This window comes from Typopeltis vanoorti, chromosome 14 (genome assembly GCF_054136105.1).
Source record: "Typopeltis vanoorti isolate ZY-2024b chromosome 14, IOZ_Tvanoo_1.0, whole genome shotgun sequence".
NCBI classification, from domain to species: Eukaryota; Metazoa; Arthropoda; class Arachnida; order Uropygi; family Thelyphonidae; genus Typopeltis; species Typopeltis vanoorti.
The window spans coordinates 60200174-60227620 of NC_143562.1; the positions used below are offsets into that span (position 1 = coordinate 60200174).

Sequence of the window (27447 nt, forward strand, 5' to 3'; positions counted from 1 at the left end):
TATAATTAAATCTAACACTCTTTGATCTCGAGTTCCTTCTGTCACATCCTGCTTGAGGAAATTGTCCCACAATAGCTCAATAAACGCATTTTCATTCTTCTCGTGATATTCTACTGCTACCCAATCAATAGAAAAGATGAGCGTGAAAGAACTCTTTTTGCGCTCGTCTTTTCTATTTGGCGATGCATTTCTTCATCACTAGCAACCTATCCACCAGGTCTATAATGACGTCTCACTATGTAACTGATCTTGTTAGATTCCACCTCACACCAGATGGCTTCAAACTCATTACCACATGAAATACTGTTCGTAGAAGTACTACAACCATAGGTCCCAACTCTAACTGGATTCAAGTCATCTGATATCATTAGCAGCACGTCCCTCCTCTCCTATCCTCTTTATCCTTTCTAAAAATAGTGTATCCATTAGTACATCTATTCTGATAGCCAGGTCTCACTAATGCCTACAATCCCTTTGTTTCTGATACTCCTAGCATCAGTGTACAGACATAATAATCTATCTGATGTTCTTTTGTATACTACTCATATCTGCAGTGTGCATGACACAGTTGGACAACTTACAGATCTCTATTCTTCTCTGGTATGATATCTTTGCACACATTTGATGAGTCTGAAATGGACGAATACAAAGACAAAATCATTCTCTCCTTGTCAATATTTCCATAATAAAGCCCATTCCCATCATTAACACAGTTATATAACATTGCTGCTCTTACGCTCATATTCTCACCATTCCTCCCTTTATAATTTAGTTTCCCCGATTCTTTGTGTTAGGTCTCGTACCAGTTATTAGTTTTTCCAGACTCCTGATACCAAATGCATTCAGGTGTAGGCCGTCCCTCTTATACAAATCCAATCTTCCCTCAAACTCACTCCACACATCCAAAAACTCGCATTCATTCTTTCTACACAGCCTATGCATCAAATTGTTTGCAATCATAATCCTTCTTCTTAATTCGTTTTTATCATATCGAGGTAAAATACTAACCATTTTCACTTTCTCACTCTTATCTCTTCCAACAACCCTTCTCTCAAACTGAACTTATCACTAGTTAAATTGTTAGTACCTACTACAATTACGATTTCATTTACTTTTCTTTTCTGTTTTTGAATTGCTTCCTTTATATTCTTAATTTTCGCACCAGGGAAACTCTAAGTTATAACTCTCTCATCAATAGCATGTTTTATTATAGTCACCATATAAATAACTTCTTTTTTTTTTTTTTAAGAACAATGCCACTCACCTGATTTCTGTTTCTTCCTGACTTACCTTTCTGTGCTTTGTTGTTTCTTATTTTTCTGCATAACTTTCTTTTCTCCCTATGCTCATTTAAATACCTCTCAACTTTTTGCAATTCCAGCGTCGTCTCTCACTGATGATCTGCTTCAATTTCGTAATTTTGGAGGTTAATTCATTTTCATTAACCTCCTCCATATCTCTAATAACCTCATTAATGGGAATAACCTTCTTGTTCTCATCTGCAGAGTTTTTTTAGCAGTACATTTCTTGTTCTTTTTTGGTGCCATTTTAAACTTATAATTATAATAGAAATATTTTAATAAAAATATGTTATAAAATACCAAATACACTAAAATCTATACTAATACACTATATAATTACCCTGCCTATCTTTGCTACATCAGCACACAGCTGTATCTCTCCTGTCAAATCCTTCCCAATGTCATCAATATAAAGACTGAATAATGGACCCAGGACTGATCCAAGGAGAGTCATATTAAATCTTGCAGACTCACATTCCTCCATACACCACTATTTGATATCGTCAGTGAGCCATCCTCTTATCCAAACTACTAGTTTATAATTCAATCCCATACCAACTTATGCAACAGTATTCAATTCTGAATCCTGACAAAAGCTTCAGCAAAGTCCAAAAATATCAAGGTGTATCCATTCCCTCTATCTAACTCGAGCCATATTGTTATAAAACATGAGCAAGTTGCTCAAACATGACCCTCCCTTAGTAAATACAGGTAGGCATTCAAAAATCCGACCATCGATAATCTGGTTCCTTCATTTTTCGAAAATCTTTACCAACACTCCAGAGATACTGAGTTGATACACACATTACTGTTTCACCACCTTTGTGAAATGGGATTATCATACATTCTTTCCACTTCTTGAACATTCTTAACATTCATGCTGATATCCCATCAGTCCCTACTGCCAAATTCTTGTTCAATTTATACAATAAATCTAGAACCTCCTCTTCATACACCTGAAGTTCTTTTTATGGTGTAAAGGTAACTCTTCTGGGTACATCCTTATAATTTTTTAAACTGACATTACTGTCATGCAAACAGTATATCTTCCACTTAATCTTTTTTTTTAAAGACTCTCTTGCTTAATATGAATGCACATCTATTTTATCCTCACCTTGTTCATTATTCAAACTCTAGGTACACATCCTGATGTATTTTTTAAATACCTTCCATGCACTATCAATATCCTCCCCAACTAGCAATGAATGCGATGAGATTGAATCTAGTATTCTCTTAAGTTGATCATAATTTTGTGCTATAAAGTTTGCCATGTAATCTTTTTCTAAATGGAATATTCATACATTTACCAACTTCCCAGATCAGTACAGCATGATCTCTGTCACCAACCAGAAGCAGAACAATCATGTCACTTACTGAAACCTTCTCTGACACCATAACCAAGACTAATACTCTTTGATCTTGAGTTGCTTCTGTCACATGCTGCTTATGGAAGTTGTCATGTAACAGTTAAATGAATTCAGCTCAATTTTTTCATGAGGTTTCACTACTACCCAATCAGTTCCTTGTGTAGAGGCTTAAGTGCTGTGAGGACATTATGTTGGAGGTTTAATGGATTTTTTACAACACTCAAAAAGAATTAAAATAGAATTTAATACTTCCTATATTTCGTCCTAGTCACTAGGACATCTACGGGGATTACAAAAACAATTAATGTAACATGCACACAAAAACTTACAATACTAAGCCCAACCACGTGGGTGACACTAAAGTCCTATCTAGGTGGAGTGCCCTCTAAGGGCAGTAGTAGGTGGCCTGGAATGTAAGGTGGGACCTCTGGTGATGAGTGTTTCCCAAATCTTAGGAAGCTTAATGCAACCGTATTTATTGAGATTTGGTTGGTTTCTGAGAGCTGCTGCTGCATCTACAGGGATTTGTAATCCCCGTAGATGTCCTAGTGACTAGGACGAAATATAGGAAGTATTAAATTCTATTTTAATTCTTTTTGAGTGTTGTAAAAAATCCATTAAACCTCCAACATAATACCCAATCAGTGTTTGGATAATTAAAATCAACTATGTGATTTTAATCGTTTGGTATCGATTAAGTTTATTTGGAGATGCATTTCATTGTTACTAGCAGCATTTTTGAAGCAACCTCACACCACAGAGCTTCAAACTCACTACTACATGGAAAACTGTTACTAATATTGCAATCATAGCTATCTTAACTGGACTCAAATCATCTGATATCATTCCAAAAATATCTATCCTTCCTAAAAATACTATACCCTTTACACTAAATATCAGTTAGTACATCTACTTCCAAGAGCTAGGTTTCACTAAGGCAACAAACTCTACCCCCCTTTGTTCCTTACATTCCTGGCATTTGTGTACAGAACCAACATGTTCAATTACTCTGTTATTGTTTAAAAACATACCTCTGGAAGATATTCTAAATGTACGAAAACAAGATTTCCAGCCTGATATATCAAACTTGTTTGATTTTGTAATAGACTGGTTATTTTAGTTGTAATAATAGACTGTATAATCAAATGGTAGAGCCAACAACGAGATACAGCATCCAAATATTTCAAGGAATTTGAATAATGCCAGTTCCTCATCATGGTTTATATTTGTGGATAATATTTATATATATATTTCACCTCATTGAATGGAAAGGTTTCTTAACAGAGCTTCAAGAGTTTGTCAACAAGATTAATGCCATTCACACAAAGATAACCGTTTACTCTTGAATCAGACTGTAATATTTCCTTTTCTAGACTTCTCCATTCAGTATCAATTAGACTTTCCCTCCAGATCCCTGTTTATTCCAAAGAAGTCAGACATGGGCATGTGTGTACTCTCTCTCTCTCTCTCTCTCACACACACACACACAAAAACATGAGTTGGCTCAGACATGTCTCAGATTGCTCCTTGTACAGTGCTCTTTCTAACAGTGAGTAATTTACTCCATTGTATTATAGTTCTAAGCATATGAGTGATTTTTTATTCTCATGTTATGGACCGAATACTGCTGGTCAGGCGGTATCCATTGTTCAGCTATCCTTAAAGGCAACGTCCCTCTCATAATAGGATTAACTGCTATAGCAATGGCTAGCATCCCCCCCTTCCCCAGTGCTGTCACTGGAAGGCATAAAGGTCACAAAGAACAACCCTCTGAAGTTTAATTCAATGGAAGCATCACTCCTAGGAGCAAGCAGCAAAATTAAGTACATTCTCTTCAACTTTGTACCATAGAAAACTTAGTAGTTCAATAGGAAAGTTATTATACTACAACTTTAAAATGGCAGCACGAGATGTATTAGAGTTCAAAAAAGTCCTAGATTTGCTGTGTAACATTGCCAAAGTAAGTGGTCATTTAAGAAATGATTTTAAAAAGGACATACTAACTGCAGTGAGTGAATTAACGAAGGCATTCAATAAAATGAAAATTGAAACAAAAGTCGAAAGAACTACAGTCTACTACAAACAAGCAGCAACAAGCTAACTTAGCTCAGCCCACTCAGCTATACTCAGAAGTCGTTAAAAACAATGCTAAAAACCAAGACAAATCTGGAAACAATCCTTGTTACAAATGAATAGCTTAACTAAACAGCAAAGAAACCAAAAATATCATAAAAGAAAAAAATAGACCTTGGAAAAATCAAAATTGGAATTACAAAAATGAAAAGTATTACTAACGGAGGCATCTTAATTGAATCCAAAGAAAAGACCGACATTGTCTTGCTACAAAATGAAAACTCTAAGGAATGCAAAGACATGTTAGTAGCAAATCACAATAAGAAACATTTTCCAAGGCTAATTATATACGATGTTCCCAGCGAAATTGATACGAACAATGCAATTGATTCAATACATATGCAGAACAAAGAACTCTTCAGTGGCAATACAAAGATGACACTGAAATTCATCATGCAATAAAAAAAAAAAATGAACAAGAGACTCTTAATTATTGAAGTTAATCCAACAGTGAGGACCATACTGCTGAAAACCAGAATCAAAATGCTGTGAAGAATTTGCCATTGTGTAGACTATGTAAATGTTTTGAGGTGCTCTAATTGCAATGTTCCACCATCATATACAAGACTGTAGGGGAAAACCATCTATCTGTTCTGCTCTAAGGATCACAAGTTCAGCGAATGCCTATGAAATGAGTTCAAGATGAACTGTATTAATTGCAAAAATCACAACAAGCATGCCAAAACCAAAAACAATTGCAAATACATGGCACTAAGCAGAGACTGCACGACATACAACTACTATAGACAACTCAAAATTCGAAACATTGATTATTGAAAGCAATAATACAGTTAACAGAAACAGCACTGCTTTCCTGGCAAGCCTTCAAATAAATCTTCAATGGTCTATAAAGACTGTAAATAACTTAACAGAACTCATAAATAGAAAAAAAAGGACTAGCATAATATGTGGCTTTCCAACTAATTATAAAATATTTTCCAAAAGATCAGAAAGAACAAGCACTGCAATACTTGTGGCCAACCCTGAAGTCGAGGCAATATTAATTTCTCAGCACAGCAATGAGGACTCGCTACTTATCAAAATTACGTACAGAAGAATTAAAACTTTTTCTGCGAGTATGCATCTAAACTATTGTACTGACATAAAATATGACAAAAAACGGGCAACATCGTGGATTTTACCATCAATAATGGCCTAAATCTTGGAATGGATAGTAATGCCCATTCAATTTTATGGTTTAACAAGAGCACAAACAATAGAGGTAAAAATCTGGAAGACTTTTTAGCATCAAATTCTCTATACATACCGAACAACGACTATAATACCCCATCATTTGAAAATACCAGAGGAAACAGCTTCATATCTGACAATAGCAAATGATGCTATTTTACCCTGGGTTTCTGAATAGAGATATGAGTAAAGGGAAAGCTGTTCTGATCATCTCATATTAAGTTTCATCATCAGTAACAAAAATTTAAATGGAATATACAAGACAAACCATCACATTAACATCAAATACTCCACCAATAAAACCAATCTAGACAATTTTGTAAAAGTATTAAAAAGAGAATTTGCATGCCTAATCTCAGAGCATCACTTTAATGGGATCAGCAAACAACAGCTCAGTTTAGATAAGAACCTAGCCATCTGAACATCTGCACAAACTGACACAGACTTCCTTGCTTCTGCACTTTCATCAGGTCAAAATCCAGTGACCAAACAACCAGAACAACCAAGAAGCTAAATATCGACGGAAGAAAATCAGTATCTTAAATGGAAAACAACAAATTAACAGTCCTAAGAAAATGTGTAAATGCACTCGCTCAGATGACTATATCAAAGAACTTACAATAATCAAGATTTAAAACAGAACTACGCTAAAGCCAAATACAATTATTCAGTCAAAAATTACAAACGTGAAAATATAATCATGGAAAAAATCTGTACTGTTTTAACCATAACTGAATCATTGGAACTGTATATATAAATTAGCAGCAAGCAAGAATACAGCAACACCTATATTATCAACTATCAAGCAAACAGATCGCTCCTATATTAAAAACTTAGCAGAAACTGCAGCTATTATGATAAGTTTATTCCTGAGGATGATGAATCAACAGATGAAGAAATCCACAAAACTTACAAAGAATGGAAACAAACAAACAAAAACTCCTAAAGATGATTTATTTATCTTTAGGAGTGTTTGTCTGTATATGAAATAGAATCAATATTAAGATCATTGGATCCAAGAAAAACTCCTGGAGAAGATAACCAGCAATATACTCCTAAGAGCGTTTGTCGAATTCCCCGAATTCATAATGACAGTTTGCAATGAATGTCTATAAAAAGTGTGATTTCCTTTATTATGGAAACACTCTAAAATTATACCCATAATCAAACCAGGAAAAGAAACATCCAATGAAATTAGCAAATACAGGCCAATCAGTATCATAAATATTGCTGGTAAGGTACTAGGAAAAGCTTCTGATAAACCAATAATGCACTTTGTCTACTCAAGAGACCTATTAAGCAGCAATCAATGTGCATTTAGACCTCAATCTCACACAGTAAACACAATTATGGAGGTTAAAGTGTTCACAGAAGTAGTCTACAGTAAAAAAAAAACAAAAAAAACTCACTTGATGTACAAAGAGCCTTCGATGCTATGTGGTGGCCAGCCATAAATAATCAATTAAGAGGTTTCAAATGTTCAAAAAAACCTACTCTACCTTACAAAAAATTATTTTATAGACAGAAGAGCAACCATGACATTAAAAACAACAGCTGTAACAAAAGAAGTCAAACAAGGCTGTCCACAAGGTTCCTGCTGTGGACCAGGTTTCTGGAACATCCAGTACAACTTGCTATTAAGACTTCCTTTCACTACTGAAACAAAAGTATAGCATTTGTCAATGATGTGATGATAATGACTCGAGGACGCAATGGCTTACAGTTAGAAATAATGACCAATGAAGAATTAGCTAAAATTGCAGAGCGGGCACATGAGAAGAAAGTTACCTTCAATAGCACCAAGTCTAAAGTGCTCCATATCTCACATAGAAAATCAAAACAACTTGTAACGGTCTCCCTACACGAGGAAGTTCTCGAGATAGCCAGAGAGCTAAAATACTTAGGAATAACAATATATGAAAAATTTACCTTCAACAAGCACAGTTCATACGTTGCCAAAAAAAAAGCTTATAAGCAGTAAACTTTCTAGCTAAGTCAGCAAGGATAAAGTGGGGATTAGGTCAATGAGCTCTGAAAACAATATATACTAGAGCTATACTACCATTGATATCTTATGCTGCACCTGCCTGGAAACATGCATTAAAATCAAAGAAAAACTAACAAAAGCTAAACAGAGTTCAATGCCTTATAGCCATATGAATAATTAAGGGATACAGGACAATATCTTTCGAGGCAGCATGTGTCATTGCTGGTAATTGACTGATTACAGTTGATCGATGCAAGTAGAAAAATGACTCATTTCATATAAATTTTTGCAGATTAAAAAAAAATGGGTGCCTTCAAAGTTATGCTCAAAATTCTGGTTTTCAATGAAATAGAAGATTACAGACTAGAGTTCTGAGAAAAACCTGGAGCAATCGGATGGCATCAATGGCAGAATCATATTTAAAAGATATTAGAAAGGTACTTGAATTGTAACATTCAAGAATATATGAGCCAAATGAGACATCATGGAGAGTTTGAGAGAGAGAGAGAGAGAGAGAGAGAGAGAGAGAGCAATGGATGACAAGGAGAGACTGACTTTGAGTGAGCAAGAGGAACTGAGCAAACTTAATGTTAATAAAGTTGTAGGACTTGATGATACATCATCATATATTTTGAAGGAACGTGCCAGGGGATTGAGATATCCTTGCCATATTTGTTTAATATCATTTTTAAATAACGAAACCTGTGGTGAATTCATCACTAAAAAACACACGCACTAACCACAGTCATGACTATTTAATTCGTAAATATTTTATCCCAAGTATCTTGGGACATCATCAGTACAGCAGTCCAAACAACTAGGAATAAGCAGTATTAGCGTTTATATTCCATTGTAATCATGCACAGTTAGGGTGCATGATTACAACGGAATCTCAATATGCGTGCAGTAACGTGTTATAGAAGTAAATTAAATATAACCTGAAAAAAAATTAAATAAATAAAAATAAAAAATTAAATTAATTTATATATATATATATATATATATATATATATATAAATTATTTTACACAATTTTGTATGACAATTTCCCATTCTTTAGGAATAGTAAGAATATTGTTGCAGTTTAAATTTGGTCTATGTAGTAGGGCTTCAGCACTTTCTTTATATAACTTTCATGTTCATATAAAGATCTGTGGAAAAGTTTCGACTTCTCCCAACGAATCCATGGTTTGGATTTTCAACTCTGTGTTGGGAGAAACCAGATTTCTGCGGTTTGAAAAGATGAATGTGGTCTTGATGTTCTGAGACGCGTTTCTGAACAGACCTACTTGTCTGACCAAAGTAAGAGAATTTGCAGGAGCATGGGATCTTATAAACGCCAGGTAACATCAGAGGTGAGAGTTTGTCCTTAGGTAACAAGTTATAGATTTGGTTGATAGGTTTGTAAGTAGTGGCAAAATTGTATTTCTTCATAATTTTTGAAAGACGTTTGGAGATGCCTTTGACGTAAATGTATTTTTGATTATTTCTAGTTCTTGGTTTAGAAAATCTTCAGAGGAGCAGAATTTGTGTGCTATGGAAACTAGTGATTTAATGATGCCAAATTTCTGAGATGGATGATGAGCAGAAGAATTGTGAATGTAGCAACCTGAAAATGTAGGCTTGTGATGGAACCGCCTTCTTTTCTTTGAATGTGTAAATCCAGAAAGAAGATACCCTGTGGAGATTCTTTTTCTAGCGCAAAGTTGATGCGAGGGTGAAGGAGGTTTATTTTATCTAGAAACAGTTGTAATTCCTGTTCGAGATGATCCCAGACTGCAAATACATCGTCGACATATCGTAACCAAATTTTTGGTTTTGGTTCAAAAGTGAATATTTTTTCTTCAAGGTGTTCTAGAAACAGGTTTGCTAAGTTTGGTGATAAAGGAGATCCCATTGCTGTTCCTTCTTGTTTGTAAGTTTGACCTTTCCAGGTGAAGTAACCGGATGTAATAACAAATTTGAATAATTCAACTATATCAGAAGGAAATTTTGGGGTTAATAATTCCACTGTTTCTTTGTGGGGAATGTTCGTGAAGAGGGAGATAATATCGAAGCTAATTAACAAAATATGAACGTTTATATAAAGAAAGTGCTGAAGCCCTACTACACAGACCAAATTTAAACCGCAACGATGTTCTTACTATTCCTAAAATATGGGAAATTGTCATACAAAATTGGGTAAAATAATCTTTATATATATATATATATAAATTAATTTACTTTTTAAAAATTAATTTTTTAAAATTTTATTATTATTATTTTTTTCAGTTATATTTAATTTACTTCTATAACACATTATTGCATGCATATTGAGATTCCATTGTAATCATGCACCCTAACTGTATGTTATTCCTAGTATTGTTTGAACTACTGTACTGATGATGTCCCAAGATACTTGGGATGAAATATTTACGAATTAAATAGTCATTACTGTGGTTAGTACATGTATTTTTTAGTGTTGTTTAATATCAGTCTTACATTTGGTCAAGTTCCAAAGGAGTGGAAGGAAGAAAAGATTGTACAGCTTTATAAGGTAGGTGACAGAACTCAACCATCAAATTATAAGCCAATCCGTGTGTCAGGTGTTGTGTTTAAGGTGTTGGAGAGACTAGTGAGAACTAGAATCAGGAAATGGGTTGATAACAGTGGTATTATCTTTGATGGACAGCATAGATTTGCTGAAGAGAGGTCATGTTTTAGTAATATACTTATTACAATAAGGTGACAGTCGCATTGGACAAGGGAGATGGATACACAGTGGTATACTTAGATTTAGCAAAGGTGCTTTTGATAGATTACCACATAAGTTGATAGTCAAATAGAACAGATGGTGTTGGATATTAGACTAGTGCATTGAAATGGAGATTGGCTATATGATAGGCATCAGCAAGTTGTGTATGAGGGATCAATATCCTGGAAGAGGAGTTACTAGTGGTGTGCATCAGGATCTGTTTTAGGATCAGTGCTCTTTAACCTGTATGTTAATGATGTTTGGGAAGATTTGAATAGAGATATGCAGTTGTTTGCAGATGATGCAAAGTTAGAGCAGTGTGGCCTTACAAGAAGACTTGAATAAACTGAGTGAATGGGCATGCCAGTTCAATGATGCAAAATGTAAGGTTTTAAAATTTGGAAAACAAAGATGAGAAAGAATTTACTCTTGCTGGGGATATATTCTTGGAGGTGGAGGAAACAGATCTTTGGGTGATGGTGGATAAGGAGCTAAAATTTAGAGGACACACTGCCAAAATTGTAGGACAACACAACGAATTTTAGCAATGATGTGGATGACAATAACTTGTAGAAGTAAGGAGATTCTGGTTCTATCATATAAGGCCTTGATTAAGCCACATATTGACACTGTGCACAGATTTGGTCACCTGATTTTCAAAAGGATAAAGAGATATTGGTAAGGGTCCAGTATCGATTGACTGAGGTAGTTTCTGGAATGTCAAGTATGAAGAAAGGTTGAGAAAATGCAATTTGCAGTCTAGCGGATAGGATGAAGAGAGAGGTGATACGATAGAGACATACAAGTTGATAAGGGGCTATTATAGGTTAATGTCAAAAAGATTTTTCATAAAATGGTAGGAGATAGGGGAGGACAAAGGTCATTTCCTGGAAGCTTATTAAGGAGGGTGTGATCATGGGGTAAGAAGCAGGTTTTTTGCATGGAGAGTTGCGAATGATTGAAATGCATTGTCTAAGAGTGTGATGCCTGCAGAGAATTTGAATGTATTTAAGGCATGGTATGATGAGCTGTGTGTATGACAAAACTCCCATGGAGTCGAAGATTCCATGGGAGTTTTGGGATGATAATAATAATAAACAGACAGGACAGGCAAGCAAGACAAGTGCTGATGCCAGGAAAAGACCCAGAGAGTGGCCAAGATTTAGATGCCCTGATTAATTCAGTAGTTCCATAGAAGAAACATTAAATATGACCAACTACAAACATTTCAAACAGATTAATTTTGAAAAAAAAAAAAAAAAATTGTTGACTGGGAAAATAATTTGTGTTATGCAAACTTGTTTGTAGATATGAGAAATTTCATGATGATTGTTTTCACTTGGATAAAGGATTAAACTAAATTTATTATGATTTTTTTTATTCTTTGATTCTGCATTTACTACACAAGTTATTTAATTGAATAAAGAAATTCAAAGACATAATGAACTTGTTTTATTTTACATCATCAGTATAATGTAAAATAGGGCTTAACATGTGATTTATCATTTGCTTTAATAATATGATTATATATGATATAGATAGAAAATAAATAACTAAAATGGCATACACAACCATGCCATACACCTGATTTAACAATGACCATATTCCTGTACATCATTTAATCCTAATTGATTTTTTCAAAAGAAATTCTGATTGTGGTATGAGCTCTATATTTGAAATTCAACCATCTCACCAGGTCTTCTATGGAGCATTTCTGTTCACATTAAATACCATCTATTCAAAGTTCCTTTCTGCATTTTAAAATTTTACCTTCAGTTACTGAGATGTGATTGCATACTGTGATAGTGCAATTTTTCATACGCAATTTCAATCACTGTTTATGTCATGCAATAATTTTTCTAAGCAATTACTCCAGATATTTAGGATATCCTTATATCCATCTATTATATAACTTTTTTGTTATGTCATCCCCAATTACTCTTGTATTAACCTTTTCTCCCATTTCTGAGCTTCTTTAATATCCTCTAAAACATTTTACTCCTGTTCATGATATTCATCTTCTACAGGGATTAGCTAGAACAAAAATTATCATTATATCTCTCAATTGTGTATGATGTTCTCCTAGTATGGTTTAAAAAGGGGAAAATAGAATTTTCAGGAGAGGGGAAAAAATTCACTTGCTTGTGAGATGGAGCCAATCCTTGGGGAAAACCCTTAAAAGATGCCTTACATCAGGGCTCCAGAAATACAACTTAAATCTATTAGTCACAAAAAACTTTTACTCTCTCATCCACTTTATATAAATATTGTTATAGATGATGTTTAAAAAACTAAATGTTATGATGACAAAACAAAGTACCATATTTACTCAAATATAACTTGCCTAGTGTATATCTCACACCCGATTTTACTTTATGAAAAAAAAAAAAGAAATGAAAACGTTTCGCATACACCTCGCACACGAAAAAAGTTTAAAACTTTAAGAAATAGTGAATGTTGTTATGGCAGTTTCAGATATTTTGGAATTTGGTTGAAGAGAATCAGCATTTCAACTCATCAATCATCAGCTTGCCTTTGTCATTGAGCCATGCGATCTTTTGTTAATACTGCACCAATGATATGCATAGAGATGGAAGCAACTAGTAGAGGAAATGGGGAAGCGATTGGGTAGATGACCTTGACATCCATACAAGGAAACTGCTATCAGGACTGGAAGTAGAGATAGTGAATAGGAGATTCTTGGTAAGTCACACCCATTTTTAGTTTTTTTTTTTTTTTAAATCATAGTGATCATTTGATTCCAAAATGATAAAAGGACAAGCAGTAATGAAACTGTTTTTTTTTTAATTTAATTACAGAAGCATTGTCACTAAAGATTCAAATATATTGTGTAAAGGTGATTGGCTGATTGCATAAATAACGATGATAATTAAAATTTAAATGCATTCATTTATAAATAATGTGAGCAATTATAAATTATAATGACTACTGAGGATTTAATTATAAATGCCAATTTTGTTTTTTCCTGAAAAACTTTAGTTTCCGAAAATCCCCGCATATAAAAAATTAGAAGTTATATTTGAGTAAATACGATAATACACTTTTTAATTTTCACTATATGTGGACTTCGCAGTCACAAGGAACTTCATAACTCCAAAATATGCTAGAGGATAGAGTTTATCCTTAGGAGAATGGATGAGAGAGTCACTAATTTAACATGCAGTTTGAATGTGCTACGAAGGCCATGTTTCATTAGTACTTCTGACGAACCTCTGATATAGGAAATAGAAATAGCAAGTCAGGACTGGCAGACCATGCTTTGGACAACCATTCACAGAGGATTAGATGGAAGAAAACCAATGTGCTATTCAGAAGTCATTACAGATCAAAAAGATTATTATATAGCAAGATCAGAAAGAGTCAGTCAGCCATAGCAATGAAGAATTTTCCAAACGTGAACAAGTATGACTGCATTAATTTGGCAAAAATTTGGGAGATTCTTATCTTAAGATCAACTCCTGTACAGCTGTAATACATTTTTTTAAAACAACATTAGAGGATGCCAAATTAGGACTTTATATCTTTTGTTCATTACAATTTGAATTGTTTCACTTACTCAGTGTTGTGTATAAACTATAACAAGCTGTTTTGTGCTCTGAAGATGCTGATTTGAAATTCAGCAAAATATATGCCAGTTAATAAACATCTTTTTTTAAAAAAAATAGTTCATTTAGTGTTGTTAATACTTTAAGTAAAAATATTTAATTATGATAAGCTAATTCAGATTGTGAGTGGTTAAAATAAGCTCAGGAAAATGCTATGTTACAATTTCTTACCTACTTGAGGGGTCAAGATGTTGGAAGAATAAGATGTATAGAAGTACTACAGTATTTAATTACATTGTGCTGATTTTGATTTGTGTTTATAATTCCTGGTTTTTGTTAATGAAATTATATCATGAGAAAAACATACTTTTTAAAAAAAAATGAGACTGTCTATTATAAATGTAGTGCATAATGTATATACATGTAAGGTTTATATTAAACTGAATGAATGCAACGATTTGATTATAAAATTTATTGGAAATAACTGTAATTTAAATGTATCCATGATAGGAAAAATGTATGGTTTTGTGATGAAAAATTAAAACTTACTTATTTCTTGCACACTTCAAGCATGCGAGATTTACTGTTTAAGTAATAATCATAACACACAATGATGGCTCATTTTTTTTGCATCAGGACTAAAACAAAAACCAGAAGTGCGATGTGTAGTTTCACCACTATAATACTGTTGTTAGAGAATTTTTGCAACTCGATAGCAGATATTTATGAAGTCTCATATAGAAAAAGAAACATTTAAAAGTTATCAATTGCACTATGTTATGATAATGATGGCAGGACAACTGTTGGAGGAGGAGGAAGATATGGCACAGATAGAGTTTTTAATGATTACCCCCCCCCCTTTCCCCATAGTCTTTCGTATAGAAAGAAAAAATAAAGTTTTGAGCCTTAAAGGGAATTTAAAAGGCCAAAAGAAAGTGAAGACAACTGGTTAACACTATGACTTTTAGAGAAACTGGCAACTAAAATTTCAAATATTTTTGTGATTCTTAAAAGGGAATTGTAGTGTTCAAATTAAGGATTTCAGATCCAGAAGTTTTATTTCGAACTCTCTGGAAATAAAACTTCTTTATTAAATTTGTTGTCAGCCACCTGTGATCAAATAACTTGACAGTGAATGAGATGATGCTGATACCGAATGAAATTAAAAAAAAAAATTTAATTATGCAAAAAAATAATATATTTTTAAAGCATTTATAACGAGGCTGAAATTTCACTCACCACTTGTCTCTGATAACTTGCCATGTGGTGAGTGAATTTCTGGAACTCTACTTATATCCTAGAATAGATTAGAATCCAGCTTTTTCCATCCAAGGAGTATATATCTTTTTGTCCTTCTGCCCACTATTTTTCCTTCCTACTATTAATTTTACACGAAATAATTTTCTTACATTTTTTTCATCTTCTCTCATGAGAAACTTTTTGCATGATTTATACTATTTCTAGATTGCATCTTTTTAACTTCTTGAGACTACCATGGCATTCTTAACTCTATTTTTCCACAGAACGGAAAGATAAAAAGTGAAGTCACTATATGCTGCCGTGGCTGAATCTATCATACTTTCTTCAGGGAATTAATAGTGCCCTTAGGTCTCTAAAGTTTAGCTCTTGTTTGCAAACTCTTTTGCCCCCCCACCAGTAATATTTGTATATTTGAGCTTGCAACTCACATGTGAAAGCAGCTTTGACTAATTTTAAAACTTTCTTGAATATTTTTTTCTTTTTATTATAATACTAACTTTTATCTTGCTCAAAATAGAATGATAATCATTTCCTATTCCTAATTCCATTTTTTTGTACATTCTTCTATCTTAGATATCTACAAATATGAATGTCAACAACAACAATATAATCACAAATACTTTGTTTTCTAAGTTTTCTCCATGTGAATTTAACATTTTTATATTGGGACATGGTGGTAATAATCCTTGTCCTGAGAAATCCAACAATTTTCTGGCCTATTAAATAGACAGCATTTCCATTCTCCACCCAAGGCTGTAGTTTGAATCCTGCTGTGGCATGGATGGTGATGAACAGCTTTAAGTGATGGACGATTTTTATCCAATATCAGACTATCACCAACCTCTCTTTGTTTATTAAAGAACTGAAGTGGCTTAATAAAGTGAGGGTTATGTTCAATGTTAGAGTAAAGATGAAATATCCATTCCATAGTCCATCCATGATATAAAATGTACTATATTTGGGATTAACTTCTAAACAGTGCTGCCTGAGTAGTTAATATAAGATAACTAAATAAGGTCAATAATTTCTTAACTTAAAATAATAATAATAATACACACACATGCATAAACAAAATAAAGTTAAGAAACATTAGCAGATTTAAAAAAGCAGTATCTTCTACAAAGTGGACATACGAGACCATCGGATCTGTTTAAGTTAGGACAATGAAGTAAAGTTTCACACGTTTCTTTATAAAAGATGTTCTATGAGGTAACAACATTTATGAAGGACTCGTCTTGTTCCAATAAATTCTATGTTTAGTGCTGATAGCATGCTCCGCAAGTCCAGACTGTTTAGGCTTGTGGTATTTAATATATTTATGTGAATATATTAAATAGTACATTCATTTATGTGAATCCCACTTACACAAGATTGCAAATCCATGGTACTAATGTACCATAGCATATGATAACATACCAAACTTTCTAGATAATCTAGAAACCCTGATCTAGACATCAAACATGGGTATCCTTCAAATTTTTTAATACTCCAGGGTGGTGGTCTCATACAGGGTAATGAAATTCATCTACCACCTAAAGACAATTACAAACATTTATGCTTACCTATGGGATTCAGATGGATCTCTTTCTCTCTCATTGTTTTACCCTTCTTTGACATTAATTCTGTTATTCTTCTGCTAGTTCATTCCGTTTTCTATTATATTTCATATGCTGATAGTGCCTACCATCAATTCAGTTGAAGTTCTTGTCCTAGTTGCCTGATGATATTTAAGGAGCTGGTTTAATTGAATGAGGAGCATTTCTCAATTGGTAACAGAGATGTTCAATTATCAAATAACTGAAACCTCAATTGATTGGCCTGTGAATGGATTAATTTAATGATTTTTGCACTAGTTTTGAGGGGAAAAAAAAGTTAGTCCTGGTCGCCTAATGAAATTTAAGGACTTAGTTTAACTGGATGAGGAATATTTCTCAAGTGATAACTGAGCGATGTTCAATTATTAAATAACTGAAACCTCAGTTAATGGCCTGTAAATGGATTAATGTGTCAATTGGCTCTTAGAAAAGCATTATCGAACTGCACATTCAGGTAACTAATTTCACTAGTTAGTATATCAACTATTATATACAGTTAATTTATAATCTGACTTTTAAGATTTAATATTTAAACTTTAGCACTTTTACCTTGTTTATCAACTAGCATCCGCAACGTTCCCAACAACTTGAATACTACAGGAAATGTTTCAACAGCCATCATAGGAAGAATCTTTTCCACAACTCCCATCTTAATTAATATAGACTTATTCTGTGCTATAAAATAATAACAATAAAAATAAATATAGCAAAAGCACATTTTGATGTGTTTAGATATTTATGGTATGCAGAGCCTTTGATAATAAATAAACAGATACACCAAGAAAACTGGCAAATCAATTGCAATATGAAAATAGTATAGAGAAAATAAATCCTATGGAAGATTATAAATGGTTGGTCAGGACAGATCAATTAAGAGCTAGGTATTAATGTTTTCATAACAATCTATTTATCAAAGCGGATCGTTAACAAATATCCAGAAAAATTTTACAGCTACTGTCTACCAGTAACATGGAAATTGGTTGTATCTGATCAGTAATCTTGCTGGAGATTACTAAATAGCAAGTACATCAAAGCATGATTATTTCCAAAATATATCATAACATGCCTTGACAAAAAAGGTTTACTATAAGATACTTTGGAAGTTAGCACCAAGTCTCTGGCAAATGAAAACATCTCATTTCCAGGTATCTGAATCCATAACTGTGTGAATTTGTAGTTTCTGCACAGCATATATAGAAGAACAATAAGACAGTGCACCCTTCATTCGGAAAAGAACCATTTTGATATAGGAAAGGATTTGAGAGGAAGTGTTCACTTGTTTAATCTAACAGATAAGCTTAGGTGTTGATGGTTATTCATGACTTATTTTTCACGGTATTAACAACACTGCAAACACTTTTAACAACAAAGATGTTTTATTAACGCTTATATTTCGCTGATTTTCAACTCAGCATCATCAGAGCACAACACACATGTAAACGCGACAGTGAGTGAGTGAAACAATATAAATTGGCAAATTAATGCAACCATATTTGTTAAGGTTGGGAGAATTCTTCAAAGCCATTGCTGACTCAAAAAATAATCTTTGAGATCTATAACGACTCCTAAATAGCATATTCGTTTTCCTCCATCTAATCCTGTGTGAAGGAGTGTCCAAAGCGTGGTCTGCCAGTCCCGACTTGCCATAGTAATAGTAGTGAATGTATCTTTCATGTTCTTCCAGGCGGATGTTCACTGATGTTGTTAATGTTCACTGATGTTCACTGATGTGGTGTTGTTAATACCGTGAAAAATAAGTCATGAATGTTCACTTGTTTGCTGATGATGCAAAGTTGGGTAGAGCAATTGTGAGTGCACAGGATGTCAAAATTTTACAGGATGATTTGGATAGTTTGGAGGACTGGGCTAGGAAAAATGGATGTCAATTTAATGTGGCAAAGTGTAAGGTTATGCACTTTGGGGCGAAAAGAATAGCAGCAGTATATCGCATTGGTGGAACCGTACTCCAGGAGATTGATGAGGCCAGGGATTTGGGAGTGTTGGTGGATAGGGAATTGAAGTTTAGGGGGCACATTGCAAAAGTGACTAAATCAGCTCAACAAATCACTTGGCTTCTGAAAAATACTTTAACATGCAGAGACAAACAAGTTGTTGTCCCTCTGTATCGAGCCTTGATATATACCTTGATATACCTTGATACTGTGCCCAGTTATGGGCACCAGGGTTTCTTCGTGATGGAGAGGAAGTGGAGAGGATCCAGAGACGAGTGACCAGATTTGTGGGTTGCAGAGATTGGATGATAGGCAAAGGAGGGGTGATATGATTGAAACATTCAAATTACTGAAGGGTTTCTATAAGATTGATCCAGAAGATATTTTTGAAAATATGACTGGTGGTGGGAGGACTAGGGGCCATGCATGGAAGCTAGGCAAGAGTGTGGTTGACAAGGGAGTTAGAGCTAGGTTTTTTACTTGGAGAGTGGTGAATGAGTTCAAGGCAAGGTATGATAGATACTGTGTCAATGTCGAATAGTTGTTCTTGACATGATGTTAGGGCCTCCCTCGATGAGTCTGTCTACTCCTTGGAGTTGCCCGGAACAATAATAATAATAATAATAATTCTCATTTTAATGAGAGGAATTTTTATGTGGACTTTTTCAATTGATAGTGAGTTAGCTAATCTCATATGATAGTAGCAAGGTTCTCTCCCAGAGACCCTGGTTGTTCATCCTGCATACAGGCAAATCAGCCAGAGAACATGCAATTAACAGACAAAAATACTATTAGTGGGCAGCAGAGTATACAGATAGTGGATTATGCAGTGTAGTGATAGAAAATGGGTGCCATGGTGTGAATTAGATTACATTGTGTGTGTGTGTGTGTGTGTGCGCGCGCGTGCGTGCGCATAGGCTGTAGCATACCCTCTCTCTCTCTCTCGGTGAATCCTTGGACTCCATGAAATTGTCATGTAAAAAAAAAAATTCATAATATATGATTTTTCTTTGTGACCATATTTGTGGATCACAGAGTCAGTAGGCTATTTTCTGATATAATCAAAGGAAACAACACTTTTCACATTTAATTAAACATACTATTCAACTAGATCACCCATGCCAAGGTGTCTAGGAAATCAGAGGAGTAAGTTCTAAACTTCTAGACATTGTAGGCATGACAGCCAAAATGTTATGTGTTTATTACTGCAGTGTGTTGTGTTCAAGCCAGGATGGTATTAATGACTGATGTATATATAATATGTAAAATCTGCTGCAATGTGTTTTACACACAACATTCTTTCCATGTTCAGTGCAACATGCTGGCTATAAAGAGCAAGTTAATAGAAATTATGTATATTTTTCTTTTTTAAAATTGTAATGTAATCCAAAATTGAGATGATAATTCTAAAACATTTTTACATAAGATGAAAATCAAAACTACTGAATTTTCATTTGCTTACTTTATTATACAGAATTAATCAGCAATCCTTATCTTATCCAAACCAATCTTTGACAAATAAATTCTTAAAAGTGTAGGGAAAAATATTTTAATTACCATAGATATTCAGATGAACTGTAAAATTTGACAAAATGATAAGTCCATTAAGTAATACCACATATTTTTGATACTGATCTCACATTTAGAAATTACTTAAAAGTGTATATAAGACAAACCGAATTTCGGATCAGGCTTAAAAGGGGACTCAAGATATTCTTAGGTTAGCCAAGATAGACTGCATGATTACAATTACAAGAGCAAAAGCTCAGCAATCTAAAATGCTGATTTCCATTGGCATTTTAAAGACTGATGTTCTGGCTAATCCAATACGGAGCATGCTGAACTCTGGTGAAGTCCATTCAGTCGGTCAGTCAGTCTGCAGACCAAATCCTTTCCTTCATCTTCTTGTTGGTGGACCCATAAATAGCTCTAAAAGAGTTAACCATGGCTATATCCCCAGCTAACAGGACTCTGTTAGCTGGGGATATAGCCAAACTGGAGAAAAATATTGAGAAATGAAATAATGTAAGCAGGGATTGACTAGCTTCACAACCAGAGGAAAGACCAAATGTTCATAGTGTTAAGGTGGTGAAGAGCTATGTGTTTGTTGAGAGAGCTATGGAATTATAAGTTTAAATTTTATGTTCAGTTTAGTTAGAATTGTGTATTAATTAAGGTCTTTGTGTTTCTTGTGTGTAGCTATAATAAGGTACAAAATGGTGGTGGTGGTGAGTTGTAGATACAAGTGGTATATGGTATAGATTTTTCAGAAATGTTGAGGTGTTGTGAATGCAATGTATGTTTGGGGAAAGATTGAAGACATCTATGTGAAGAGGACTAGCAGGAGATGTGAGAGATTTTGGGTGTACAAGAAGTAACATGCTTATGGATTATGAGATGTCACTGAAAGTGAGTAGTAATGGACAAAAGATTATGAAAATAGCTACAGAAATAAGCAGGCTGGATGGTACAGTTGAGTGCATGAAAGACAAAGTGGCTGACAATGATGGTAAGAAAGCAGGCATAACTGCAGTGAGTTAGTGGTGGTGAGACAGTGGGCAATGGATGCACAAGGCAGTGAAAATGCAATTGGTGTAAATGGTAGTGAGAAAGTAATTGAAGAGATGAAAGTGAAGTTGGTAAAGATGAGGCAAGAGATTAAGTGTATGAGGAATGAATTGAGATGAAAGATGCCTCTTGAAAGAGATATTGCATGATTCAAGAGTAGCCCTGTATGGAGATTTAGTGATTAGAGATGTGGTAAGTGAAAAGTTGCACAAGGATCAGGATTCAGAACTGGGTTGACAGCAGTAAATTCTCTTTGGTGGACAGCATGGGTGTGCTAAAGGAAGATCATGTTTTAACAATCTGTTCACTTATTTATAACAAATACATGGGAAAAGGGGATGCATACAGAGCAGTATATTTAGATTTTGAAAAGGCCTTTGATATACTGTCACATGACAAGCTGATAATTAAACTGGAACAGATGCTTGGATAGTAGATCAGTGCATTAGATTGGAGACTGGCTGTTTGATAGGTATCAGAAAGTTGTGTATGGGGTGCGATATCCCAGACGAGGAAAGTCACAAGTGATGTATTCCAGTGGTCTGTTTTAAAACTTTATTTAATGTGTATATAAATACCAGTCAAAAGGGCTTGAATAGTGATATACAGTTATTCACAGATAATGCAAAGTTGGTGAGAGCCATGAGGAGTAGAATGGATGTTGTAACTTCGTAAGAGAACCTGAATAGACTGGGTGAAATGGCAAGTGTGTGGGAATACCAGTTCAATATAGCAAAGTGTATGGTTTTAAAATTGGAAAGCAAAGATGGGATGCAGAGTATAAGATTGGTGCAGATATCTTAGAGGAGATGCAAGATATGGGAGTGATGATGGATAGGAACATATTTAAATAAAGGTATGATGAGCTGGGTGAGAGAGAAAGAGAGGGACCTCCAGTGATGAGTCTCTTGACTCCATGATGATGATAATAACAAACACCACCAACTTATACATGAATTTAATCACCTGGTGTAATATCACTTTGCTTATGGAATTGAAAAACCATATCTGGACTCCAGAGGAAAGATCAAGTTTACTTTTTTGCTCTTTCTCCCAGCTTGCAATACAAGTGATTTTTACCATTATGTCAGACATCATATTTCTTTTTTCTCAATGGTGCAACTCTAAAATTGTTATTCCACGATTACCCATGAAACAATATAGCAGACCAAATAGGTGCAAGTAAACTAGAACATATCCAAAACTGATTTTGCCAGTCCTGTGTACTATCCAGGAAGATGCTAGATAGTACATCAGTGCCATGGGAGGAGGAGGGGGGGGGTTAAGGATCGAGAAAGAAGAAATCTCTTGACAAGATCAAAACCTACTGATAATGCTTTGGGAGACTTCCTGATCAGCTGGTAAATAATCCTGCTGCTACTTACTCTGCCAGGTTGTGACTTGAAGGGGTACTGCTCATGTTATGCTTGGAGTGGTCTGTACATTCCCTATGTGGGAGTTATGTACCCAACCCTTCACCCCTTGATGCATGCCCTACTCCACAAATTTTCCCAATAATCCACTATCATCATGCAAATTCTTTATTTATTTATCTCACGAGGCAGAACTTATAGCACATCAGTGCCATGGGAGGAGGAAGGGGGGGGGGGGGGTTAAGGATCGAGAAAGAAGAAATCTCTTGACATTTTTCTTGAAGAGTTTGAAGTTATAGCTGCTAGGAGACACAAAAGAAGGAATGTCAGGTCTGATATCCCATGTCAAAAGTTATCAAGACTGAAATCTTCTTTAGTGTATCTATTTTGGCTTTCAAAATTTCTTTGCCTCACTTTGTTGTCTTCATTTGCTATCTTTACCATTCTTCTAATTCTAAAGATTAGAATAATCATTTTGATTGTTTAGTTCTGAATTACCTAAATAGTGAGATAATCTTCTCTGGAGATTTCAATATCCATAATTCACATTGGCTAGGAATCCCTTTTAAAACTTCACAGACCAAGATGGAAGAGAAGTGGAATCATCAGCTTCAGCTATCACTGATAGCTGATGATTCCACACAATGATATAACAAATTGTTCACCAATCTCCCATAATGAAGAATATTCCTCATCACTCTCTCCCAATACTTTGAACCTTTTCTTAATCAGCTCACTCTCCAAATACACTAATGATGCTAGCTCTTTGCATGGCAACTCTAACCATAACCTTGTCCATGTTTCTTTTTCTACAAATCATTTCTTCTCCAGACCAGTCTTGGTCTCATATCCTACGACACTACAATGATGCCAACTGCCATGACCTTTGAGATAACTAATGCCACATTTTCATGGTCTGAGATTATGGTTTTTGTTCTTATTATCCAAACACTCTCACAAATCTGATAGCAGAAATTATACTTGTTGAAATGAATATCTTTATTACCCTCCACTAAAACCCCTCACCTACTATCCAAGTCTAAGTTCTCCAACAAAATGTGACAAAGCAGTAAAAGCCAGTAATTTAGCATACATTCAATGGATGTTGTTACAACTTACAGCATCTCACTCATCTTACATTAGAATATATAATATTACAATCAGAAACAAGTGTATAAAAATAAATAAATAAAACATCAACAAATCAAAAGCAGGCTTTGTAAGGGCTAGATGCACTAAGCTTGTCTCTGTTGGGAACACTTCTACCCTGCCATGTTTCAACCTGGCATTCATTCTGATGGTACAATAGTAACATCTCCTCTAGACAAGGCAGATCTCTTGGCATCAGTCTTTTCCTCTAACTCCTGTTCAGATCAAAGATAAATTTCCTCCCAATTATTCCATGAACACTATACCACAGCATGCCTCACCTGATCTTTTTTTCAGAAGGACATTCAGAAAAATGCTAAATAGCCTTCATATCCTTCAACTATACTAAAAACTTGTACTCCTGTTTTAACACCCATCTTGTATCATCTATACAAGCTATCATACTAAACTAGCACCTACCTAACAGCATGGCAGTATGCCTTTATCCAGCTAGTCTCTTTAAAAAGAAGGATAAAAGTCAGCCCTCAAACTACTGTTCCATTATCCTCCAAAGTGATGGAGTTAATTAGCAATCACCAATATGGATTGGTGATCTTATCATTATCATTTAATCTCATGGTGGATTGCTTCCTCATTGGATTTCTTTATCAATGTTGGAGTACCCCAGTTCTGAACTCTCATCCACAGTCCCAGTACATTAACAACCTTCTCTCTCTAACTTCAAATCCACAATTTTGCTTTTGACAGTATTCTCCATTTCTCTTCTTCATTCAAGAAACCTTGTAGTACTCAAATGATTCAATCTTCAAGATTTTCCAAAACTAATATCTTAAGCATTGATCTCCTTGCCATTCTGACATAGGGATGAAGATATTTGAATTTCAATGTTATCAAAATTTAGTCCCTGGAGGTGTTATGCAATAACAATAACAATAATAATTACATCTATATTATTACAAACATGTATGTGTGTTTATGTTCAAAATGCTACTTCTCTCCTGCTCACATCTCAACATTTTATAAATTCTAAATCTGACTTGTCTTAAAATATTTTTCTCACATTTGGGATGGTGTCAAAACCTGCTCACTAGGTGATTGCTCTTTCACCAATTTCCTCCACTTACACAGATATCTGTTTCTGCATTATGACTTATTCATAGGTACTTGCATGGGTGCTGCTATAGTAGTTATTTTTTCTGATTCTGTGCAAGGCATCAAAGGCATGGTCAGCTAGACCTGACTAATCATAGTTATGGCAGCTTAACATTATGGCCAAGTACATAGCAACGTGCTTGACACCAGCAAGAAATGAATATGTTGTAGTGGAACAGTAGTCACCAAAACAATTTGTTATCACCTGAAGGAAGTTTCACATCCATCCCCATTTGTTCCAATTTGCATAACAGAGTTCCATGTGGTATTCTGCCAAATGCCTTCGCAAAATCCAGCAAAATCATCATGTAGCCATTTCCTTTATCCAACCCAGCTTTTATCAATTATAAAAAGTTAGTAAATTACCAAGGCATGACTGACTCTTCACAAAACCATGTTGACCCTCATACAGTATCATATTTTTATCTACCCATTCTTAAATTTTTCTTTTTTACCAATTTTTGTAGTACTTTTACCACCATGCCTGAGGTACCAATTGGTCTATAATTTGCTACTGTAGTCTTAGAACTTCCCTTATGCAAAGGAATAATTTTGCCCTCTTTCCACTCCCTTTGCACAAGGGAGTGGAAAGAGGGCAAAATTCCCTAGGAACTCTACCAGAACTGAGACTTAAATTAAACAGCTTAGTCAAAGGCATTGCCATTTCCCTTGCACATTCTCGCAAAACCCTATCATCACTCATTAAGATACCTTAACACAGCATTATATAGTGAAAAAAAAAAACTTATATAATTAGATCATTCCTATTTAGAAAAATCACTGTTTACTGTTGGAGTTTTTGTTACTATTTCCAAAGTCATGTTACCTGTTATTTGTTCTTTTCTATTACTGTAGTGCTTTAAGAAAGTTTAGATACTGTTTTTTTTTTTTTTTTTTTTTTTTTTTTTTTTTTTTTTTTTTTTTTTTGGCTATTCTTATTGAAGCCATTTTAATTTATCATTTGTGTTGTCCTGTAGTTTGAGGATAGGACTCCGTACAACCTTACTGACAGTTCTTCTTGTTGATTGCCCCCCCCCCTTCATTGATTTTGCAAGTTAATTCTATGGTTTTCTCAACTAAAGTTGCAACACTGGGAGATTAATGCATAGTTGACATTATGGTCATAATGTATTCTAGGTCATCAGGGGCAGAGGGATTTAGCTGCTGTGATGGCCAGAAGTACACCAACTAAAATTTTAGATTTCTTAGCCATCATCTTTAAGTCTGGCTGTTTACCAAAAGCATCACAAGCTTCTTTAAATTTTTGCACAAACCAAGTTCCAGTTGGATGTAAAAGCTGTGTGCCTTTCCAATCGACTATAAAAAATTGGTAGATTGAACCATAAATCCTTAGTTTTCTTTCCTTCCTGAAATGCTTGATTAACAATGACAATGTTGGTATTTTTGGATACTTACTAGCTTTGGAAAAGAAAACATAATTGCTTTTCACTGGGATTCCAAAAATACATTCTTGCAGAAAATTCTGTTGATAAGTAGAGTATATCCACAGAGGATGATGACATATTTAACCACCTCAAAATGGATATCGTTCTGGTCCAACAGCAGTTAGTTAGCTTTGCTTCAATGCTGACTAACTGCTGTAGGAGAATGATACATCTGAGTTCTTTCTTGTATGACCTGTTGTAATCTTCCTGACTGAAGTGAGCAGAATTTGATGTTTTTCTGCTTTTATTTTTTTTTAACTCTCTCTAACTGAAGTATTGCAAAATTTCCAGAATGGAAGAAGTGTAGGTGTGTGGGGGGAGGGGGGTATATCTTCATTTATCAGATTCTATCCCAGACTTCTTTAGTGATTGCTGTTCTGGTGAGAAAGAATGCAAATTGGATCCATAGTCCTTTGGCCTTCACAGCAAATATATTATACTTGGGTATGAGCATATTCGAAAGCAATCAGACTGGCTGTTATGGGGTATCTGAGAAAGATATGCCTGACAGGAATGACATTGATCCTATGTATGAGAGTTCTTCTGAATGTAACTCCACTATCATCATCAATTTTCTAAAGGTATCCTTAAGAGGAATACAAACTACTATGACAATACTACATGATTTTTTACACACTACCAAGACAATACTATATGATTAACTTTACATTATTACTAATCTCCTATTCGGTCTTCTAAGGCACTCCTGATGAA

The 27447-nt window shown here is 34.5% G+C and overlaps 1 protein-coding gene across 1 annotated transcript in view; it reads right to left on the minus strand.

Annotated features, from left to right (window-relative positions):
• The window catches only part of LOC150099524 (rap1 GTPase-GDP dissociation stimulator 1-like), a 252559-nt gene that overhangs the window by 61379 nt on the left and 163733 nt on the right, over positions 1-27447 (minus strand). Inside the window, exon 9 of the mRNA XM_090403451.1 lies at positions 17683-17808. Coding sequence (XP_090259577.1) covers positions 17683-17808 — 126 coding nt within the window. The remainder of the gene's footprint in view (positions 1-17682; positions 17809-27447) is intronic.